The sequence below is a fragment of the Carassius gibelio genome, chromosome A23 (assembly GCF_023724105.1).
Source record: "Carassius gibelio isolate Cgi1373 ecotype wild population from Czech Republic chromosome A23, carGib1.2-hapl.c, whole genome shotgun sequence".
Lineage (NCBI taxonomy): Eukaryota > Metazoa > Chordata > Actinopteri > Cypriniformes > Cyprinidae > Carassius > Carassius gibelio.
Genome location: NC_068393.1, coordinates 13,349,563 through 13,369,395, shown reverse-complemented (window position 1 = coordinate 13,369,395; position 19,833 = coordinate 13,349,563). Strand labels below are relative to the sequence as shown.

Sequence of the window (19,833 nt, the reverse complement as noted above, 5' to 3'; positions counted from 1 at the left end):
TGAAACCCAAAAATATTTGTTGGACGAAATGCGCCTCTATTCACTATAATTTTATGGGGAAAACAGTTCAAATGTAAGCGAATGGTGATTGCATCTTGTAAACAACATCAACAGTCAGTAAACATGACAGAATGTCAATTTTTTTGGGTGCCTGTCCTTTCAAAAGTCCAAAATCAGACCATGTCATCATTTGAGTCCATAACAGAGTGAGTCAATAGTAACCAAAACTTTCTGGATGTCAGCATTCTTCAAAATATAATTTTCTGTTTCGCTGAAACAAAAAATTAAAAAAAGAGGTGAGTGATCGATGGTATAATCTTTATTGTTCAGTGACCATCTAACAAAATGGTAACAATTTCAGAACTTATATTTTTGGACGAATTATTTTAATTAAGCAACCAGAAAATATTTCAACTGGTATTGCCCAGATTATCCACAACTGCAGCAGTTTTACCTTAAATTTTCTAAACAATTCACGAGTCAAAATTAGTAAGGGGAGATTCTTTATTATAGATTAAAGGGAAAAAGAACAAATAATTTATGCATGTTTAAAAAAGCATAAGGTTTGTTATCAACTTAATTGAATGTCTACTCTTTTGTTACAAATACAATTATTAAACTCATTTTTGTCCTGACATCATTAATTTGCAGCAGCGGGATGCTTTCAAAATCATGTATATAAACAGGCCTATTATTCATGAAAATCAAAAGAGTAGAAACATTTTACACAATAGTAAAATCACAAGGATTTGTAATTGTGTACATGTCAAAATCAAAAGTATGATATGGCATATTAGAATCTTGCTCAAATATATCAAGTAAGAACATGGCTCCAAACCATCCAGTGCATTTGACATACCATAAAATAACTACAAATGACTATCTAAATTCCTATGTAGAATCTTCTATAATTAATGTACAGGAGAAAACAAGCCAACTGTCTTGAAAATTCACAGTTCTCATGTGCACTAGGGTTTGCCCTTTCAAATCCTGTACATGAGGAAATATATTCATTAACACCTCATCAGATCATATCAAATTTAAAACTCAAATCACATTACTCAATCTTTTCATTAACTTTAAAATTACAAATGGCAGTCCTTTTGCAATACTCCTTCCTCAATATTCATTTTGAAAAGCACATTTTTTTCAAAAGGCAGACTCAGACTTTGTGAATAAAATCTATAGATGAAAATTTTTTATAAATAAACAGGACGGGTGTTAAATCACATGAGTTATGTTACCCCGAAAGGCACAATAAATAAATTAGACTGAATGGTTCAATGCTGGGGGGGCGGGGGGTTGGTGGGAGGGATTATTAGACCTACATCATTACTTCTCTCTCTGAAAGGGGAAAAAATATCATGGCCGTCTATGCACTTACACTCAAAACACCACAAGATCCATAAGACAGCTGGTTGCAAACATACACCAAACTTATCAAATGATCTTGCAGTTTTGACATGGTCACCAGCTAGTCTCCTGCCATCAATGTGTCGACCACATTGCAGTGAGGGCGAGAGTGAAGTCAACAGGCCATTTGGATGAGTCTTATCGCCATGCCCTGTTGAGCAGTTTCACTTCCGCTAGACGTTTGCTGATCATGGTGGCAAAGAAAAGGCCAAAGAGTACACTGCTGATTAATATATAGTCATAGTCATCCTTAAGGACATCAAATTGCTTGGAGGGGAACACTCTACTCTGGTAGATGTCAAGACCATACGCAACCACCTACAGGGTGAAGAAATTACAATCAGTGGAATTAATTCATGTAATAAGAATAGCATGGATATTAATAGCTCAAATAAAAACAATCCTACAAACAAGTTATTTAATATTTTGAAAAAAAAAAAAAACTAAACCATGACACTTACCAAACAGGTAGACTCCAGGCCAGAGGGGGCAGTGTAGATGCCCCTTACTCTCGACACAGTTTGGTTGTAGTTTATAAACCACTCTTCACGAATGGGCATTTCTGGAGCATATGGTATGAGGTTTTCCTCCCTAAATGGTAAGACAATCATTGTTTAACTTGGTTACTCAGCAAGCAAATTGTAAATCACAAAGACTGAATTGTGTCTCAACGTAGTAAATATTAGTTGAAACCTACCGACTCTGTTCTGAGACCATCTCTGGTCTCCGTGGGTCCAGAAACAGCTTTGGTAAGGATAAAATGTTGCCTGATGGTAGCCCCACTAAAAAGTAAAAAGCAACAACCAGAATTAAATATGAGAATGCTGATATTTGTCTTAAGACATTGATCTTTTAAGATCAATATATATTTATATATATATTAGGGGTGGAACGGTACAGTGACTGTTCGTACAGAACAGTCACGGTATGGACATCTCTGTTCGGTGCATGAGGCTTTATAACGAATACAGGCAAATCACCCCGAATCCAGGAACTGGCACCCTCAGCAATGCAATGCTGTTTGATAACCAGCCGCCAGCAGAAGAACAGTGAATGCAATGAGTTGCGCACTTGAAAACAAAGCCCATTAGACAGTGACCATGTGCTGATTCTGAATGCGTCTCTCTGAGACTGATAATGGAATATACTTTATAGGCTTGTGTACTCAACTGTTTGTGAAATGGAGCTTTGTGCTTGAGTATCCTACCACTAATCCAAATATTCCATAATATTTCCATATTTGCGATGTGACGTTTCTGAATGCTAAACTAATATTTATTATGTAAACTATAGGTTTTGTACACACTGATGTTTGGTTCAGTGTATTTTATTTTAAAAAAGTACCAACTGTGCTGTCAAGTTAGCAATGCTGGAACTGATGCGTTTTCTGTGTGTGTGTGCGTGCGCCGGCGCAATCACTTCAACTGTTTCTTTATACCAGCAAAATCAATATTAAACATTTACTGTAATATTAATAATGCATCACTGTATAAAGGTCTGTTTTTATTTTTATTTGTGCTTTTGTAAAATAAAGAAAACAACTTGCTTCCTGCCGTTAGAGCTTCTTTTCTTTAAACAAATTAAGTGAGTCACAAAAATGAACTGAAACAGCATCTATAATCTACGTTATGTCACACCGATTTTTTTCCCCTTGTTTATCTGTAAACTAAATAAAATATATTTAAATAATTTACTCATTTTATGTATATATGAACTGCAGAATGTATTATATATATATATATATATATATATATATCATTACATTTACATTTATTCATTTAGCAGACGCTTTTATCCAAAGAGACTTACAGATGAGGACAGTGGAAGCAATCAAAAACAACAAAAAGAGCAATGATATATAAGTGCTATAACAATATATATAACTGCTTGATATGCACAATATTTACCAAGAAGGTGACGGCTTGTGATGCCTTTTTCCGTAAGTGTGGCTTCCAAAGTGTTTATGGGAGCCGGAAAAATGTACGACTGCTGCAGAACCTGGGGTGGATGTGGTCTGTCCAGGGAGCTGAACACTGTGCTGTTATAGAGCTCTGCTCCCTCAAAGAGCTCCAACACAGAAAACTCATTTCTGCGGAACTTGGAGTTCCAGTACACATACTATAGGGAAGAAACCAATAAACACAAAAGGTATTGTTCAATTCTGTGCCAGAAACATTTAGATTTATCACAGTAATCATTATGGATAGATAAACCAGTGTTCTCACCACCACCCAGTTTTCTGAATGTACAAAGTGAACAGGTCCTCTGGCCTTCCGCTGCACGGCTTCATGCACAATACGTCCAGTGACACCATCAATCAGGATGATTCCAACAAAGCTGCGCTCCTGATGGGTGTCTGTGCTTTCCGTTATCACAGCCAAGAGATTAGGGTTCAGATACTGCAGAAGAACACCAGGAAGGACAAACAACAGACAATATATGCAATTAGAAAAGGGTGTAATTACATTTGTCTACTAAGAGCAGTCATCGAATCAGCAGTACCTTGTAGAGCACACTACGATCCCCCATGACTCTGCCCTGGGAATGCACATGTTCATTTGCACGTTTTCCTTTGACAGCTACTATCTTCTGCACCTCAGTGGGAATTACCACCTCCCAGATTAGCTCTGTAGACAAATCCTAAAGGAACAAAATCACTTATGAACACCAGCATCAAGTGCTTTACATCTGCTTTGCACGAATGGACACACTAACCTTGCGCAGACGGAAACCAGACAGTTTTCCCTGACTGGAGTCCACTAGGTAGAAAAATATGGAGGATGCTGTGTCTTGAAGCTGCTGTAGAACATTCTTTGTAGATGGAAATGCTGTGACCTGAATAAGAAAAGAAATGGGTTCACATTCTCCAAGAAAAACAGAAAGTTTGTCAAAAGAACAGAGACCCACCTTGTACTGGTCATCGATAAGTAGAAGGACTTTAGCATAGTCCTGGTCTATGACAGGCAGCAGCAGGGTCTGAAGGATAGGTCTGGGTAAGGCAGGGACACTAATTTGACTCTTCTTGCCAAAGATGGGATTGAAGACATAGAGGCTTCCAAGACCAGTGTCCTATAAATACAGTCCATTTTTAAATTGAGCAAAAATAATTAATTCAATAAAACAAAAGTAAGAAAAGAATAAAGAATATATCAAACAGACAAATGAATGAATGAAAATATTGACAGACAAGTAAACAAACTGATAATCATTATGGAAACAAGCAAACAAAAAACTAATGTACAAACTAAAAAAAATCAAACAAATTAACAAACAAGTAAACAAAGTAGCTAACAAGCAAATAAACAAAAAGACAAATGCTCATAATAGTAAACAAATGAAGAAGCAATCAGAAAAATGTATAAACAAGTAAACAAACTAGCAAACATGAAAGCACAAAAGCATAAGAACAAGCAAACAAATGTACAAAAAAAAAAAAAAAAACAGCAGGCAACCAAATAAACAAACAGCCTTAGATCATACAAACGCAAACTTCAAAGGCTTACCTTGTTTTTTATAAGAAGTGTGCACTGTGGAGGATGAGGAAAGTGAGCAGTGGTCCTCTGCACAATGAGTTTGAAAACAGAGTTGGGCTGGATGTTTTCTAAATACTGCTTCCATAAAATGGTTCCTGATTTACTGTCGATGCCAAAGAGCTGAGTAGAAAAACAACAGCCTTATGTTAACCGACAAGACAGCTAAAGGAACAAAGCAACAGCTGTGCCCACTAAACTTACCTTCCCAGAGGCAGTTACCATCAACATCATTTTCTGCAGGTTGAACTCATCCCGAGACAGTACGTCTATGGTGACCTCATTCTTCACACTGCTTCTGGGCTTCCGGGCATCATAAAAGAGTTTCCAGAGATGGGCCAGCCAGGCCTGCAGCAGGATGAACTGGGAAGAGAGGCGCTTGAGAACCATGGGTAAAAGCCCATCTGCAGGCAACAAGAGATCACAGAGGTAATGAGTGACTGATAAGTGACAGAGGTAAACAAAACAAAAAAAAAAACCTCAGCTTTAACATTGCATTAATTAGATTCTTGAGCCAATGCATTGTCCAAAAGTTAGAGACACTAACAAAGACATAAAAAAGCAAAATTAGAGGAAGCTCTCTACTTTACCTTGAATGGCTGGATCCGAGTGCAGCAGATAGGCAAAAGAAAACACACAAGGAAATAAATACAACAAAAAAAGCCATGGAAAATAGGACAGATAAGTAAGACAGGAGGTTTTTTTTTTTTTTGCTTTGCAAGCAAAAGCAGCAACATCATAACACATATTAGTCATGGTGGCAAAACATAATATCTAGAAAATGTTTAGAAGGTTTAACCTCATTCTGAAAAAGATTTTGAAAATGAAATTAGAATTAACCTATTTTATATTATGTACACTAATGACACATTGGCAAAAATGACTTCACTTCCTCATGAATAAATACATTTTATCTAAAAATGTTAAGATGTAAAAATGTTCAAATGACATTTTATCTTTTCTTAAAGGTTTAGTTCACCCAAACTTTCCCAAAAATTAAAATTCTGTCATTAATCACTCATCCCCATGTCATTCCAAACCTGCAAGACGTTTTTTCACCTTCGGAACGCCAATTAAGGTATTTTTAATGAAATCAGAGTTTTCTGAATGTTTTAGTCACGTTGCGGTTTAAGCAGGTTCAGAAAGCTCTCTGATTTGATCAAAAAGATCTTAATTTGTGTTCTGAAGATGAACAAGGTCATACTGGTTTGGAAGGCTATGAGGGTGTGCATTTATACCAGAATGGTCGTTTTTGGGTGAACTGACCCTTTTAAATGTGTTTATTCATATTTTAAACTAACACTTCCTAACTGGATTTCTCAGAAATTACTAGATGAAATGTCAAGAAGACATAATAAACAATGGTTCCCATTTATGCTGCACTTTACCAGCTTTCTTTCCAAACTCTCCCTCCAGTTCTGCCTGTGTTCCAGTGAATGGCAGATCAACCATCTCCATGGTGACCACATCAGCCAGGGCCTCCTCCCTCATCCAGACGACCCTGCCTACAACGGGACACAAAAAATCATCTCCTTGCCTTTTGTAGCTTTTACTAGTATGGGGTGGAGCTAAGTTTTAGGCCTAGGAGAACCACATAAAGTATAAAAATCATAATTCAATAATATAAATGTAAATAATTCACTTTCAAATCAATAACAAATCAATGGAAAATGTATTTAAAGCTATTTATTTAATTTGATTTAAAATATAGTAAATAACAATTTCAGTCATTTTTAAATGAAAGGATTTTGAAACCACTTTTCTCTATTTATTAGCCAGGTTCTTAAATATGAATTATTTATTTACATTTAAAAAAATTTTATGAACCAATTCTTCCATAGTGAAGTTCATACCAGGTTGCTGTAGAAATGTGAGTGCAAGGTCTTCCGTCTGCACCATGACTCGGTAGCCCACAGAATCATCTTTCTTCAGAAAGGCGTGGACATATAACTAAAGAACAGACCAACCAAATTAACCTACATGATTGGCCAATACTTGGTTAAACATATATACTTCAGCATCAATCCTCACTCTGTTAGGCTTTCCTCCGTTAGGGTCCATGTGGTAGATAATGGTGGTATCAAGGTGCCTCCGCCCTGTGTCAGCACTGAACAGGTTGATGCTACAAGCCTTGAGTAACAAAAACAACCCATTAATATACAAGAAAATACCTAGAAAGACGTTTCTGTATCACATTTGAAACATGACTCACAGTATCATTCTTTGGGGACATCACAGCAGCAACTGTCCTCTCTCCAGATGTGGCAAAAGCAGCCAGATATGCCTGAAATATGACGAACATTGGGCTTTGAATAAAGTGTAACCAATACAATTTCTGTAACCGGTAAAGTTTTGTGAATGGCAATTGCAAGAAATTGAATGGTTCTGGTCCAGTTCGAGATCAATACTGTGAATTAGTTCTTACTGGATTGAAGTCTCGGAGTGGAGCGATAAGGCCATCTTTGAACTGCAGCAGGATGTGATGATCTGGACTGAGCTGCATAAAGAACTCAGAGAGAGGAGGCTGAGCTGGATTGGGTTGAGTGGATGTCAGAACAGGCCGGAAACCAGACGCCACCTCCAAATCTAGCGTCTTTGAAAAGAGGAGCCACCCATGACGTTATAGAGAGTTACAGATGAAGGACTGTACATTAAATACAAGCGTAGCAACATCTGCACCTGGAGGTGGATCTGTCTCATTTCTGTCTGTTCTGCAGACTGCAGTGGAAGAGTGTACAGGGACTGTGTGATCTGATCCACACACAATAGGATTCCTGAGCTGACGACTGCACAGCTGCTCTCCAGGCTTGACATCCATGCGGCTTCAACTGATTTCTACAAAAAAAAAACAAACGTGTGATTGTATCATTATCTAAGTAACTGACTCTTTCAATAAGAAAACGGTTTTATTTTGTATTATTATAAGAGAAGATTTTTAAGTAGTTTCTTATGCTCATCAAGGCTGCATTTATTTGAACAGTAAAAACAGTAAATTATATTACAATTTAAAATGATAAAATATTTATATCTATTTAAATATATTTTTGATATTTTTGTGGAAACCACGATACCATGATTGTACAAAATTCAAAATATTAGCATTCATACAAAATCTATGTAACATTATACAGTAAATGTCTTTACTGTCAGTTTTGATCAGTTTAATGCATATTAACTCTATACCTTGTTCATGATTTCTCCATCTTCAATTTTGTATTCAACAATAACAATATGGGAATTTGGCACAACTCCCAAAACAAGCACCAGTCCATTCCCACCAGAATAAATAGTTTGATATTGCACAGAGTCACTGTGGGATGAAAAACAACAACACATAATTAAATTCCAGCAATGAAAATCATTTAATTTCAAAATAATAACTGCAATAAGTTATGTTAAATTCCAAGATTTTTCATCACCTGTCAGGTAGGTTTTCCACCCATATCTCGCTGCCACTTGAAAGGTCATGGAGAGAGATTGCGGATTTCTTCAGCACAGCAACATACTTCACAAAGTCTTGAACTCCAACTAAAGCAGCAGCTTGAAAGCTGCAGCCAGAAGTGGACAATGTCAGTTTGATGCATCAGTTAGTCCTAATACTGTCACAATAAAACATACAACCTTCCTGTATCAAGCACTGTCTCCCACTTCAAGCCACCGACTGTGGTCTCCCAGGAGCGAAGCAGACGGCCATTCCCGACAACAACAACAGCATCTAAGAGACAAGAAGAACTGGTTCAGAGGCAAAAACAAATACTCAATCCACAACGCACACTCTTTTTGCTTGTCGCTTACCCTGTCCATACATAAGCAGCGCATCGATATGACCCTCTGGTCCTGTCTTATCCACATGACGCCAGACTGCAAGAACCAAAAACATTTCACTGACACACTTTTTGTTGCTTTTTAACTTTGATTATATTTCTTAAACCCAAGATGAATACATTTGGTATTCAGAAAATTAGTAAGCTCAACCGTATTGAATAATAAAGAGCAATAAAGCTGAAGTGGTAAATGGGAGTTAGGATAGATACTACTTTTATCTATATATCTATATCTATATCTATCCATCTATCTATCTATATACACACACGTTACATCTTTGAAAAGCTAATATAATTACTTTTTTAGCTGTGATTTTTATTTTTTTATGTCCTTATTTTATCTGATGTTGTGAAGCACATTGGTCAGCTGCTGCTGTTGTTAATGGTGCTATATAAATAAAACTATAATGTACATAATAGACAACTCACCAAGAAATGAAAATACTGCCACCTTTACTCCCCCAAGTTGTTTCAAACTTGTATGACTTTCTTTTTCCAGTGGAACATAAAAGAAGATATTTTGAAGAATGTTGCTAACCAAAATGTTGCGGCTCTAACTGACTGATTTTTTTATTATTATTCCATATAATAGAAGTCAATGGAAACTGAAACTGCTTGTGTCCCAACATTCTAAATACAGATTTGTAGCAACAAAAGGACTCGTAAAATAAATCACAGAATTGACATTTTTGGTTGAACCATCCCTTTAACGAAGCAACCACAAACAATTTCACAATGCATCGCGCCTAGACAATTTTTATTTTTGGATGGTTTGTCCCTTTGCATTTTATGCATACGTGTATGCATTGTTAATAAACAACCATAAGAAGAGATTAGCCTAGCACAACAATGCTCATCCACTAGATATTGTAAAGATAGAGCAATAAAACAGAATCTTTAGATTCAAAGCTAACCCTTTAATGCACAAATTATTACAAATACATTTTTCTGGTAACATGTTTTTTGTTTTATATATATCTATGTATGTATGTATGTATGTATGTATACACATATACACATATACACACACGCGTCAAAGGTTGTCAAATAGTGGTTTGTATCCGTTTTTGGTGCAACACTGTTGAAATCAGATTATGGACGCTAATTCTGTCAGTGTCTAATAACCAAAAAACGAATATAATCGGATTCTGTAATTTATAAACGCCTCTTTAAGTTTTAAGGTGAAAACACAGGCAGAAGAGCTGGAAGACTTACACAGGTCTCCAGTCCTTGAGTTGAGGGACGCAAACACGTTCTTGTCAGTTGCCAGCAGGAGCTTTTTAGACGCTTGAGAATGAGTGTCAAACAAGGCGAAGCGCACCTTGCCGATAAACTGCTGTCTCCTGAAAGAGATGGAGGGAGTTCAGAGAGATGTTAACACATTAAGACTGATCAGCCCGGTGTCACTTAGCCATCAGTCAGCAGCCTGCTCAAAATCCAGGCTGTTATTTATTACAGCCCTAGAAATCCCGCAATGGATTATACCAAACCAAAACAGATCTATAAAATCCGTTTACATACCAATCAAACTTTCCAACTTGATCTTCAAATACCGCCGACGCAGTATATAATAAAGACATAGATATTGCTAATCTTACTACAAGCCAAGCCATTGCTGCAGAGGAACAACTCCCACACTGCTCTGCGGTTAAGGACCCAAATAGCTTTTATTAAAACAATTTAAAAAATGTTTTTTTTTTCCATCCTTTAAGAGTTTCGAATTTAGTTTAGTTTTTTATATACAAATATATATTTTTTTTTTAATGTAAAAAAATTTATCGGTGTGAAACTGGTGCGCAACAAATTACATCAGGCATTCGCGTGAGCTGCCTATAGACTGCATTAATTCTCTTCTTAAAGGGTCATGTACAATTTAAGCAGTACATTAATATAATATTGTAGTGTTTGTTATAAAATATGAGCGATATTATAAAATGACCAAATGATTGACAATAACCTGAAAGACCTGCTAAATTTGAGTCCCAAATGTATTAAATTTTTAGGCAAACTATTAAATACATTATGGAATTATTACTTATTTTCACAATAATATAAAATGTAAATATAGATACTATCATAATACACATTGGAACCTTTTACATGTGATTTTGGATTTGGTTTATAAATGGGTTTCCATGTGAATAAACCTTGATACAGGGGTGCAGTTTTTAATAGGATGGTCTAAATATGTCCATCTAAATATGATTTTGTCCTGCTTGTGGGTTTTTATAATTTTCATTTTAAATCGTTCAGTTTTACTGTAGTACAGTTTAAACCATTAGGTGGCAGCAAATTAAATATAAAGTCAATTTCTAACATTTAAGTTTCTACATTTATGCAGGTGTTGTTCAGTGTTTGCTGCAACCCAAAAGCTGTTGTTTCTGTTGCTAAACTTATTGCAAAAACAGTTATAACCCAAATCGATCTACCACTAACGAGTCTGTAATATTTAAGGATTTGGGCATTATGATTAGCATGCTCAATGAACACGTTTGCAGTGCAATTCAATGCAACTGAAGAAAATGCTATTAAAAACTTTTTTGCCTAGGACTACAATCAATTGAAACATTTTTAGAGAGATAGGGGAAAAAGCCAAGAAACGATGCTCATCATTAACCCTTCTCCAAAATATCCCTCGCTGGTCCACGCCTGCCTCATCCGTGCAACACGTTACTGTATGCTGTTAGTAAACACTCAGCTGAACCTCGGTCCCAGATATGCGGTTCCTTCTCAGCTGTATACTGGCTTCTAGGAGAAACACTGAACACTCACAGTTTAATCTGTATGGAAAAGTGTTGTGAGGCTCTATGACATGGATATACGCGCTGTGATGTTATTATTCCTGCTCTCAGAGATCCGTTCATCGTGCTGTCATCGAGTTCTGCAGCATTTTATGTAAGTAGCATTGACATAAATTGCATTACGTTTTTATTTTAATTTGGCAGTTGTATTGACTGCATGAAGATTGTGTGCACAAATGTTTATTTTCTTGCATTGTTACTAATATGATAAATCAAAAAATCAAAAAAATCAAAATTAAAAATATTTTTTCCTTAATGAATTAATAGTGTATTAATAAGTATAAAAGTATATATTGTATAGCATTATTGTATTATATAATGTAGTATATGAAATGTAAATTAACATATAAATTATAAATTTGTATTAAACAATTCTGTATTTGTTTAGTTTAAATATACACCGTAAAAGTCACTATTAAAATGTAATTTCTTATTATTTTTATATATTCATTACAAATCTATTTCCAGTTATTTTGTTCTAAAAGACTTCAAAACTGATGTTGATGTAAGAGATTCTTCTTTGTTCAGGCCAAATGTCTGCTCAGAACAAGAGAGAATCATCACAGCTGAGAAACAGCCATGTGTACAGGCGTTTACACGTCTGGTGAAGGTTTGGAGGCAAGGATGCACAGGTCATGCTTGGTGTATGGACTATGAAAGGAGGTACATATTCATTTGGCTTTAAGATCAAGTTAAACTGCTGTCAGACTGAATAAGAAACAAAATGAAGTATTTTCAGAAAGTTTACAGCACTAGATTTTACATGTAGTAAAGAATCCCTCTGTCCTGATTGACTATCAATAGTCCTTTTCAACCTGACAGCCATTTCTCATTTGGCACACCTTTCAGTGCCAGCCGAATTCTAGCCGCTTTTGAGAATGGACTGAGGGCTAGAGAAAGACAGCAGTTAGAAACTGATCCTTTTGTTGAGAGATGATGGTTATTAGGGGTCTCAGATGCTTTGTGAAACAAAAGGAAGCTCAAGACCCCTAAGAGCCATCAACCCCCTTGGCAATAGTTGGAGATCAGTGAATAGCCCTCATTAAACCAACTGTGCTTGCTAAATGTTGCCATTGCACTGAACAAATGCTGACTAATTGCGGTTTAAAGCAATCTGTTTTTGTATTACACAGCTCTCTGAAATACTTAATTTTAACTGGCCAGTTGTGAAACTCCATGCTATTTGCCTCAAATTTTACTGAACTAGTTTTATAGTAATCATATTTGTATCACTTTGTAGGACTGCCTACTACATAGGCTACAGACACGTCTACAAACAAGACTTTAAGACTATATACAGATGCTGTCCTGGATGGTCCCAGCTCAATGCAGAGGCAAGGTGCCTTTATCGTAAGTATGTCCACTGTCAGGTCTGTCCTATTTCTAATGACATGAAAAACAAAAATATAGGCCCTAAAATTAAGGTGATGAGATGCCGACCTGTAGGGCTGAGGTTAATGATTCATGAACATCATTCACTGAAGGATTGTGAAGTGAATGGCTTACATGATTTATGAGATTCCTGTTCTTCTCGGGAGATTCCATGAGAGGGATTCTGGCTTTGTTGCTAATGTCAATCATCTACAGAAACTTTTAATCAGATGCTCATTTTGGGGACCAGCAACATTTCAATAGACTCTTTATCTTGGTTCAGGATGGTTCAGGATTGTTGTTCGGGCACAGTGGAACTGTATATTCTCTATTTATCAAATAGTAAATCATTGTGTTCTGGATTCAGTCAGTGTTTGTGTTGAAATCTATGAGAATAATGCAAAAGATGATGTTTTGAATGGTAAGTCCACATTGCTAAGTCTCTTTTGGGTCTCTTACTACTGTAGCGTCTGCTTTATTTTGTGCAGTGATTTGCTCTTGATGACGACATAGCATTTTTTGCATTTTATAAATGACATGGCAGCTATTTCATGGTAGCCTAAACATGTTTTAATTCTTTGATGCCATAAAAAGGCAGAGCGTAGCTTTTCATTAATGGCTTTGTAAGAATCTGGAAGGCTTAGTGCCCTCTTCTTGCAGTGAGCTAGGACACAATGCACCTTTGTGATCATCAAAAGACAGCTGTAAGTGGAGGACATGAACTGTAGCTTTCAGTGCAGTGAGTTTGGCGATTGTCTCAGGGCAAATCACTGACTTTTTGGATCCTCATAGATTCTTAATTCTGCACTATCCTGTCATATGAATCTCTAATGAGAGTGAATGGTTCCTGCTAAGATCAGCCTCTGTCAGAAGATCAGTAATCAACTATATCTGTCAGATAGAAGGGGTATTTTTTTTTAAAAAATCCATAAATTTTTAGAGCAGTTTTAATATCAAATGAAAATCTTATGGTGTTTTTGCTTTCTGGATGAACAGGCTGTCATATCAACACATCATGAATTTGTGGATCTGTATCTGTGAAACAAAAAACAAACAAAAAATATATATTTATGTTCTTCTTCACCAAAAATGTATTTACTTTTGTAAAATTGATTGATTGATTGATTTGATTAATTAATTAATTATTTCATTTTATTTATTTATTAACTATAACATTTATAAATCAACTGCATGTTGGGATTTAATTTTTTTTTTTCGATTTCTTCATCTGGTTCTCTCATTTCCTGTAATTGATTTAGCAGCTGGATTGCCATGACAAACAGAATATTATAAGTGATTTGTCATTATCACAGGGTATCACTACCCTGTTTCACTTCACTTTTCTGTGAGATTCAATTAGCTATGAATGCACCTCCAACCCCTGAATCAAAATATATGTTGTCCTCCCAAAGGGCTTCTCACTTTCATTATTGCATCCTCTGGACTTCTCAGTCAGTTCATATTCTGCTCTACTCGTTTTGTTCCATTGCTTTTGTATAGAACAGCCTCCAGGTGCATCGGTAGAACATATCCACTCTGAGGTCACAGCAGGGCCGACGGGGCAGCTAAATCCCTTTCCTTACACTGTAGGATCAGTGTTCCCTTATGGCACTTCTGTGAAAGTGAGTGTGAGAATACAGTTCTGGAAGAGAGTCAGGCTTCTCTGTGAAGTGACTGTGATTTAGAGCAGATCTCTGGAGGCTTCGGGGGTCCTTCTGCACAGCTGCATTGTCTGTGCGGGTGGGAAATTCATCCAGGTTATATACCAAAGACCTTCTGGCTGCTGCAGAAAGTGCTGGAAAATAAGGCAGTGTAGCGCATGCCATGTAATTTGTTTCAGTTTCAGACAAACTACAGGGGTGTTAGATGCTCTGAGGTGTAAAAATGTGATTTAGTCTGGCAATAAATATTCAAATATCTCTTTAAAATGTCTTGGTATATATTCTGGCTAATCTGGTCTGCTATTGGTTTGTTATGTGTTTAAAAATGTATGGCCCCCTTAAGAAGTCTCAGTGTAGTTATTGTTTGGTGGTGTGTAATGTTGCTAACTACTTTCTGTCAAAAGGACAGCTTGACATCATAAACTTAAAATCATTCAATTTTAATGTAGCATGCTACAATAACAAAATAGCTTTCTATCACTGCAGCTCCTAGCAAATTAGCAGTTTTTACACATTTAATCAGTTAGTTTCTAATTTTACTCAACTTGTTTTTGGCTTTGGTAAAAAGGTAACCAGCACCCACTCTGATGTTCTTCTGTGACACCATCAAAAGTGGCCAATGATGAAAGTTTGTGTTGTATAGTGAGTATAGCTGGCAGAGCTCACAGGAGGAAAGCCAACTATGTGCAGACACATCCTGCCGGATGAGTTTTATAATTCTGGGTGAGAAGTGTCTTACAGACATAACATTAACTACGGCTGACAGGAAAAAGATGATGCTGCTGATAAATATGAGCTCTATTTAAAAGATAGATAGGAGAACATGGGGATGTTGATGACATTTTGTTCTTCATCCTCCAGATTTTTATTTAAGTTACATACTAGAGTAAATTATAAAAATACTAGAACAACGATGAAATACTAGGACAGATCCATTAAAGCAAATGATTTTTTGTAGAAAGACATATTCTATTTAGAAAAGTTTTCCTCCTTTTAATTACGTGAAAAAGATGTGATGTGGTTTTTATAAGCTCCACAAAGATTCCCTTTATGACACTGACATCATTGAGCAAGCCTTGCATAAACCAACCAGAGATGTGACCCCAGAGCTCTCTAAGCCCTGATAGTGATCGCTGACTGTAAGAACAAATGTTTGAAGGATCAAATCTGAGAGTTTAGTCGCAGCACAGCTGTGGTATTCGATCACACTCCTCAGGCATCGGTCACACCACATGTATCAGACTGAAGGAAACATTCTGGATGAATGTCAGTGAGAATCATCAACAACAGGGCAAAAGAAAATCCTCAAATCCCAGTTCTTATGTATGCCAAGTGCTTAATGCAGATTTATGCTGCTTTTGTGTCCTGTGCTGTCCATTTGTCTTCAAGAACATCTTGGGAATGGCTGTCTTCAATTGATGCCACAATACAAGTCCTTTCTTTTATGGCATTATCCATTTTTTTCTGAACTGATATTTTATCATTCCAGGAGAAGAACAGTTTTTTTGTGCAATAATTCATCATAATAGAAGGAAAACCTGTTCAGTTGTCTAATGTGATTTGTCAAGGATGTTTTCAGATATACATCAAAGAAAACACTTTGACTCCAGCTACATTAATCATTTAGTTTAAGCCCTATTGTAGCGGTAACTGATTTCATCGTAAATACAGAGTTCTGTTATAAAACTGTAGCTGTTTGAAGTTCAGGAATCTTGGACATTATACTGTAACTAGCATTGTCAACATTCTGTATGTTGCATTCCTATCCTGAAAGAACCCTTTAGATATTCTGTATTTAAAGATGCCTGTGAGCATCCCGGGTGTGCAAACAACATACGCAGGACTGTATAAACTTTTCATTCACTGCACAAAAAGAACAGTTCTTTTGTATGCTGCATGTTGGATTACAGTTTAATACAGATCCTTTGCCTCTTTTCTTCTTGTCAAGCCTCATTTGACTTTTTATGGCCATCCTTCACTGTCAGAAGCAATGCAAACATCCCGTAGGCTTCCTGTCATGACCACTTCAATATGCCTCATTTATCACTTTCACTTAAATATCTTACAAAAATGTGGTTTAAAAACCATTCTTGATGAGTGCAAATGCCAGTGAGTTTTTTATTTATTAATTTTTTTGATAATTGATGGTAGCTTAATTTCCTGAGATTTAATGAATCTCAGATGTGTGTGTGATTAAGCAAATTGCTTTTGGTGTTTTCTTGCTGTAGTTAGAGCCTTTAGGTAAACCAATGGAAAAGGCAACAGAAGCAGTATCAGTGGAAAATGGGCTAGTGTTTCCTTCAGCAAACAGGGCAGTGTTTGCAACATGAAGGATCTGTGCCGCTGAGGTCAAAGGGCATGTGAGCACAGAGGAGACTGGAGCATTGATGACTGTCTGTGGGCAGAACTTTGATGAATGGCTAAAACAGCTCTTACATTTTATTAAACAGAATTTCATTTAAAACAGAACTCAGTTAATCTTGTCTTAAAGGGATAGTTCACCTAAAAATGTAAAGTCTGTATACAACTGACTTTTTTTCACAGAATGATGTAACGTTGTGTAAACTCAAGTCAGATTTATTTGTGTAGCACTTTTCACAATACACAAAGTATCAAAGCAGCTTTACAGAAAATCTTAATGTTTGTAATATCTAAATATCTTGATGCCTTAGTCGCATTTAGCAGATTAGAGTTGGGTGATAATATAGTTCATTTTGTGATGGTATAAGTAATCAAGCTTTACAGGAGTGTACTGTATGTATGTATGTGGATGAAATTGGAATAAAGACTGTATATATCCAATTTTAATAGCTAAAAGAGCATATATATAGAACTCATTTTTTCAGAGATAATATAGTTTACATTTTATTACAAACAATCATGCAGACGAGATTTCGTATATAGTATTGCTTTACTTGATTTTAATGTATGCGGGTAAAGTTGGATGTACTATGTATCTTAAAACTTGTCATATTTGCTGGGCGCTGATATAGTTTACGTTTTGAGACAATGCATACAATCAAGCTGTTGAGATTTGCTGTATAGAATATATTGCATTAAGTGATGCCAACACCTTAAGTTTCATGTTATATTGTCCTTTTAAAAAAAATGCTATTCATGCTCTCTTCGTTCCCCCCGAATCATGTTTATTGTCATTAGGTGCAGTAGCAATGTTTTTTTTGTCTGTAGTATCTACTGAAAATTCAGTGCCGAAATGTGTTTGATAAAGGAGGAAATACTTCAGCAGTTTGCCATATCACTAAACCCCTGATAAAAGACAAATGCTGGTCATGCTCCCACATTCCTTTAGATAAATGTTAGAAAATATCCTAGTTTTCCATGGCTGTGCTGGCTACGCCACAAATACTCAGATGAGGAGTATTCTGAAGGCATTAGTAAAGCCAGATGAGTCTTTACAACATGCTTTTAAAACATGCTTTAAAACGTAAAAGATTCTGTTTCCTGTTCTTGAACTTAACCACAGGACAGAAATAACAAGTGCTTGGAAAATAGAAATGTATGCTTGATTTACTGATAATGATTGTTTTGGAAATGGATACATGTGAGAGTGATATAATTTCCCAGGGTCTGGAAATAAGAACCGATTCTTATGCAGAATCAGTTCCATTAAATAAAAATCTACTGTTAACAGTTTGCATATGTGCTTTCCTTCTCCATTGTGGAAGGAATACTGTACTGTTTCAACGGTGCTGCAGCACAGTTACTGAATCTACAGTCTGACAAATACAAGAAAAAAAAGGAAGAACTCTTATGAGCTAGTTCTTTTTATTGAATACTAGAATACTAGAAAACAAATAGGCTACAGCTTACTAGTTACTGACTGATATTGGTTCATTTGAAAAGTTAAAGAGTCTTTTCTTTGCTTGTGTCTCTGGTCTGTCATGATGGAATATTACTTGGGAAATCACTTACCTGTAGTTTGCAGCAAGGTATTAAAGGCTCATATTGCCAAGGTAATAGCTTATTAGGATTTCAGTATTCTGCACTGGCACTGGGTTTAGTGAAGAAAGAAAAGGAAACTTTTGAGAAAAAAAAAAAAGATTTATCTCAGATAATAAAGTCACACAAACATAATTATCAGCAGTAAATTGCTGTTATTACCAAGACTGTTCAGCCTAATTAGTAACCTTAATATCAATTAATGAGGCAAAAGATTAGAAGCAATCAAGAGTGTATAAGGATTGTCTTTCTCATCTGTCAGAGTCTATGCCATCTATCATTGTTATTTGTAAAGCGTGTTCAGGTTTGTTAGGTAGGCTGTTTGTTAGGTATGTTGTTGTGTAGTTCTGTATCTGATTACTCATGAATCTTTATGACATTTTCACAACCATATTATATCATAAGCCTATTTAGAGAAGCCAAAACCTGTGTTTGGTGTTGCATTACATGGTTAAGATCTCATTAAGTCTATTTGTCCATCCATCCATTTTTTTGTGTCTGTGTATCTGTTCATCCATCCAATTTTTTTTATCTATCTATCCATCCATTCATAATATTATGTATGATGTGTCATGATCTGTATTTGACACGAAAGAAAGAAAGTCACATTCAACACATGGGCTTTTGACTAGCTGTTATTTATGTACATCCACATGAAAAAGAGTCACTGTATTTATTGAAATAATGCCAGGTGATGCCAGGCCTGGAAAAGACATGGGTATTTTTCTTGGATAGAGTAAAACTTGCTGAATCAAGTCAGTTCAATGAATCAGTCGAACCGATTCACAAATTGGTCTGAAAAACTTAATTTGAATAAAAGTCATGGAGATTATTTGGTCCAAAAGTCTGGGAATTCCATAAAAATTTAAGTTTTTTTTTTTTTTCTACAGCAACATGAGAGCACTGGACCTTTATGTATGAAAGAAATACTTTACGTCAGTCTGACTGATATGTGGCAGATAAGTGGAAATAATAAACCATCAGCTGTCCAACAATATGACTTGCTTCCTTTGAGATCTTACTGTAGATGGTGTTTATTTCTATGTATATATATTCTCACGGTTTCATCGGTGTTCATAAATAGTGTCATTAAGAAGTTTTTGTTTGTTTTTTGTTTAAAAAAGGCCCTAGTAAGTTTCTGTTTGTATTCACATATCCTTTCTATGAAACTGAGATTAAAACCAAATTGCATGGAAATGCAGGAACCCACTGCATTGAGAAAAGAGCTCCAGAATGTTTAGGAATGGAAGCGATGAAAGAAGGTGAATTCACC

At 36.0% G+C, this 19,833-nt stretch overlaps 2 protein-coding genes across 2 annotated transcripts in view; one reads left to right on the top strand and one right to left on the bottom strand.

The window, feature by feature from the left end:
* Positions 1 to 486: 486 nt before the first annotated feature.
* LOC127944840 (ER membrane protein complex subunit 1) lies at positions 487 to 10,405 on the bottom strand. The gene is made up of 22 exons (XM_052541149.1): positions 10,289 to 10,405; positions 9,983 to 10,110; positions 8,739 to 8,804; positions 8,565 to 8,658; positions 8,363 to 8,491; positions 8,127 to 8,253; positions 7,623 to 7,778; positions 7,369 to 7,536; positions 7,156 to 7,227; positions 6,975 to 7,073; positions 6,797 to 6,893; positions 6,332 to 6,448; positions 5,148 to 5,347; positions 4,917 to 5,066; positions 4,321 to 4,482; positions 4,129 to 4,248; positions 3,916 to 4,053; positions 3,639 to 3,812; positions 3,321 to 3,531; positions 2,111 to 2,195; positions 1,875 to 2,004; positions 487 to 1,731 (listed from the first exon to the last, which is right to left on the bottom strand). Exons 1-22 carry the CDS (start codon positions 10,378 to 10,380, stop codon positions 1,552 to 1,554), a joined length of 2,895 nt encoding a protein of 964 aa, XP_052397109.1. The 5' UTR covers positions 10,381 to 10,405; the 3' UTR covers positions 487 to 1,551.
* A 910-nt stretch (positions 10,406 to 11,315) lies between these two features.
* LOC127944257 (multiple epidermal growth factor-like domains protein 6) overlaps positions 11,316 to 19,833 on the top strand; it is a 51,322-nt gene continuing 42,804 nt past the window's right edge. The window contains exons 1-3 of the mRNA XM_052540133.1: positions 11,316 to 11,662; positions 12,097 to 12,231; positions 12,809 to 12,918. Coding sequence (XP_052396093.1) covers positions 11,580 to 11,662; positions 12,097 to 12,231; positions 12,809 to 12,918 — 328 coding nt within the window. The 5' untranslated portion in view covers positions 11,316 to 11,579. The remainder of the gene's footprint in view (positions 11,663 to 12,096; positions 12,232 to 12,808; positions 12,919 to 19,833) is intronic.

What these genes read in the sequence shown, in the direction of transcription:
- LOC127944840 (XM_052541149.1), bottom strand. Translation starts at nt 10,380, where the DNA reads ATGGCTTGGCTTGTAGTAAGATTAGCAATATCTATGTCTTTATTATAT. An exon ending in ATGGAGAAATCATGAACAAG is followed by an intron (nt 7,779 to 8,126) that starts GTATAGAGTTAA and finishes TTTTTTTTGTAG; the next exon opens with AAATCAGTTGAAGCCGCATG. An exon ending in ATCGTAGTGTGCTCTACAAG is followed by an intron (nt 3,813 to 3,915) that starts GTACTGCTGATT and finishes GTTCTTCTGCAG; the next exon opens with TATCTGAACCCTAATCTCTT.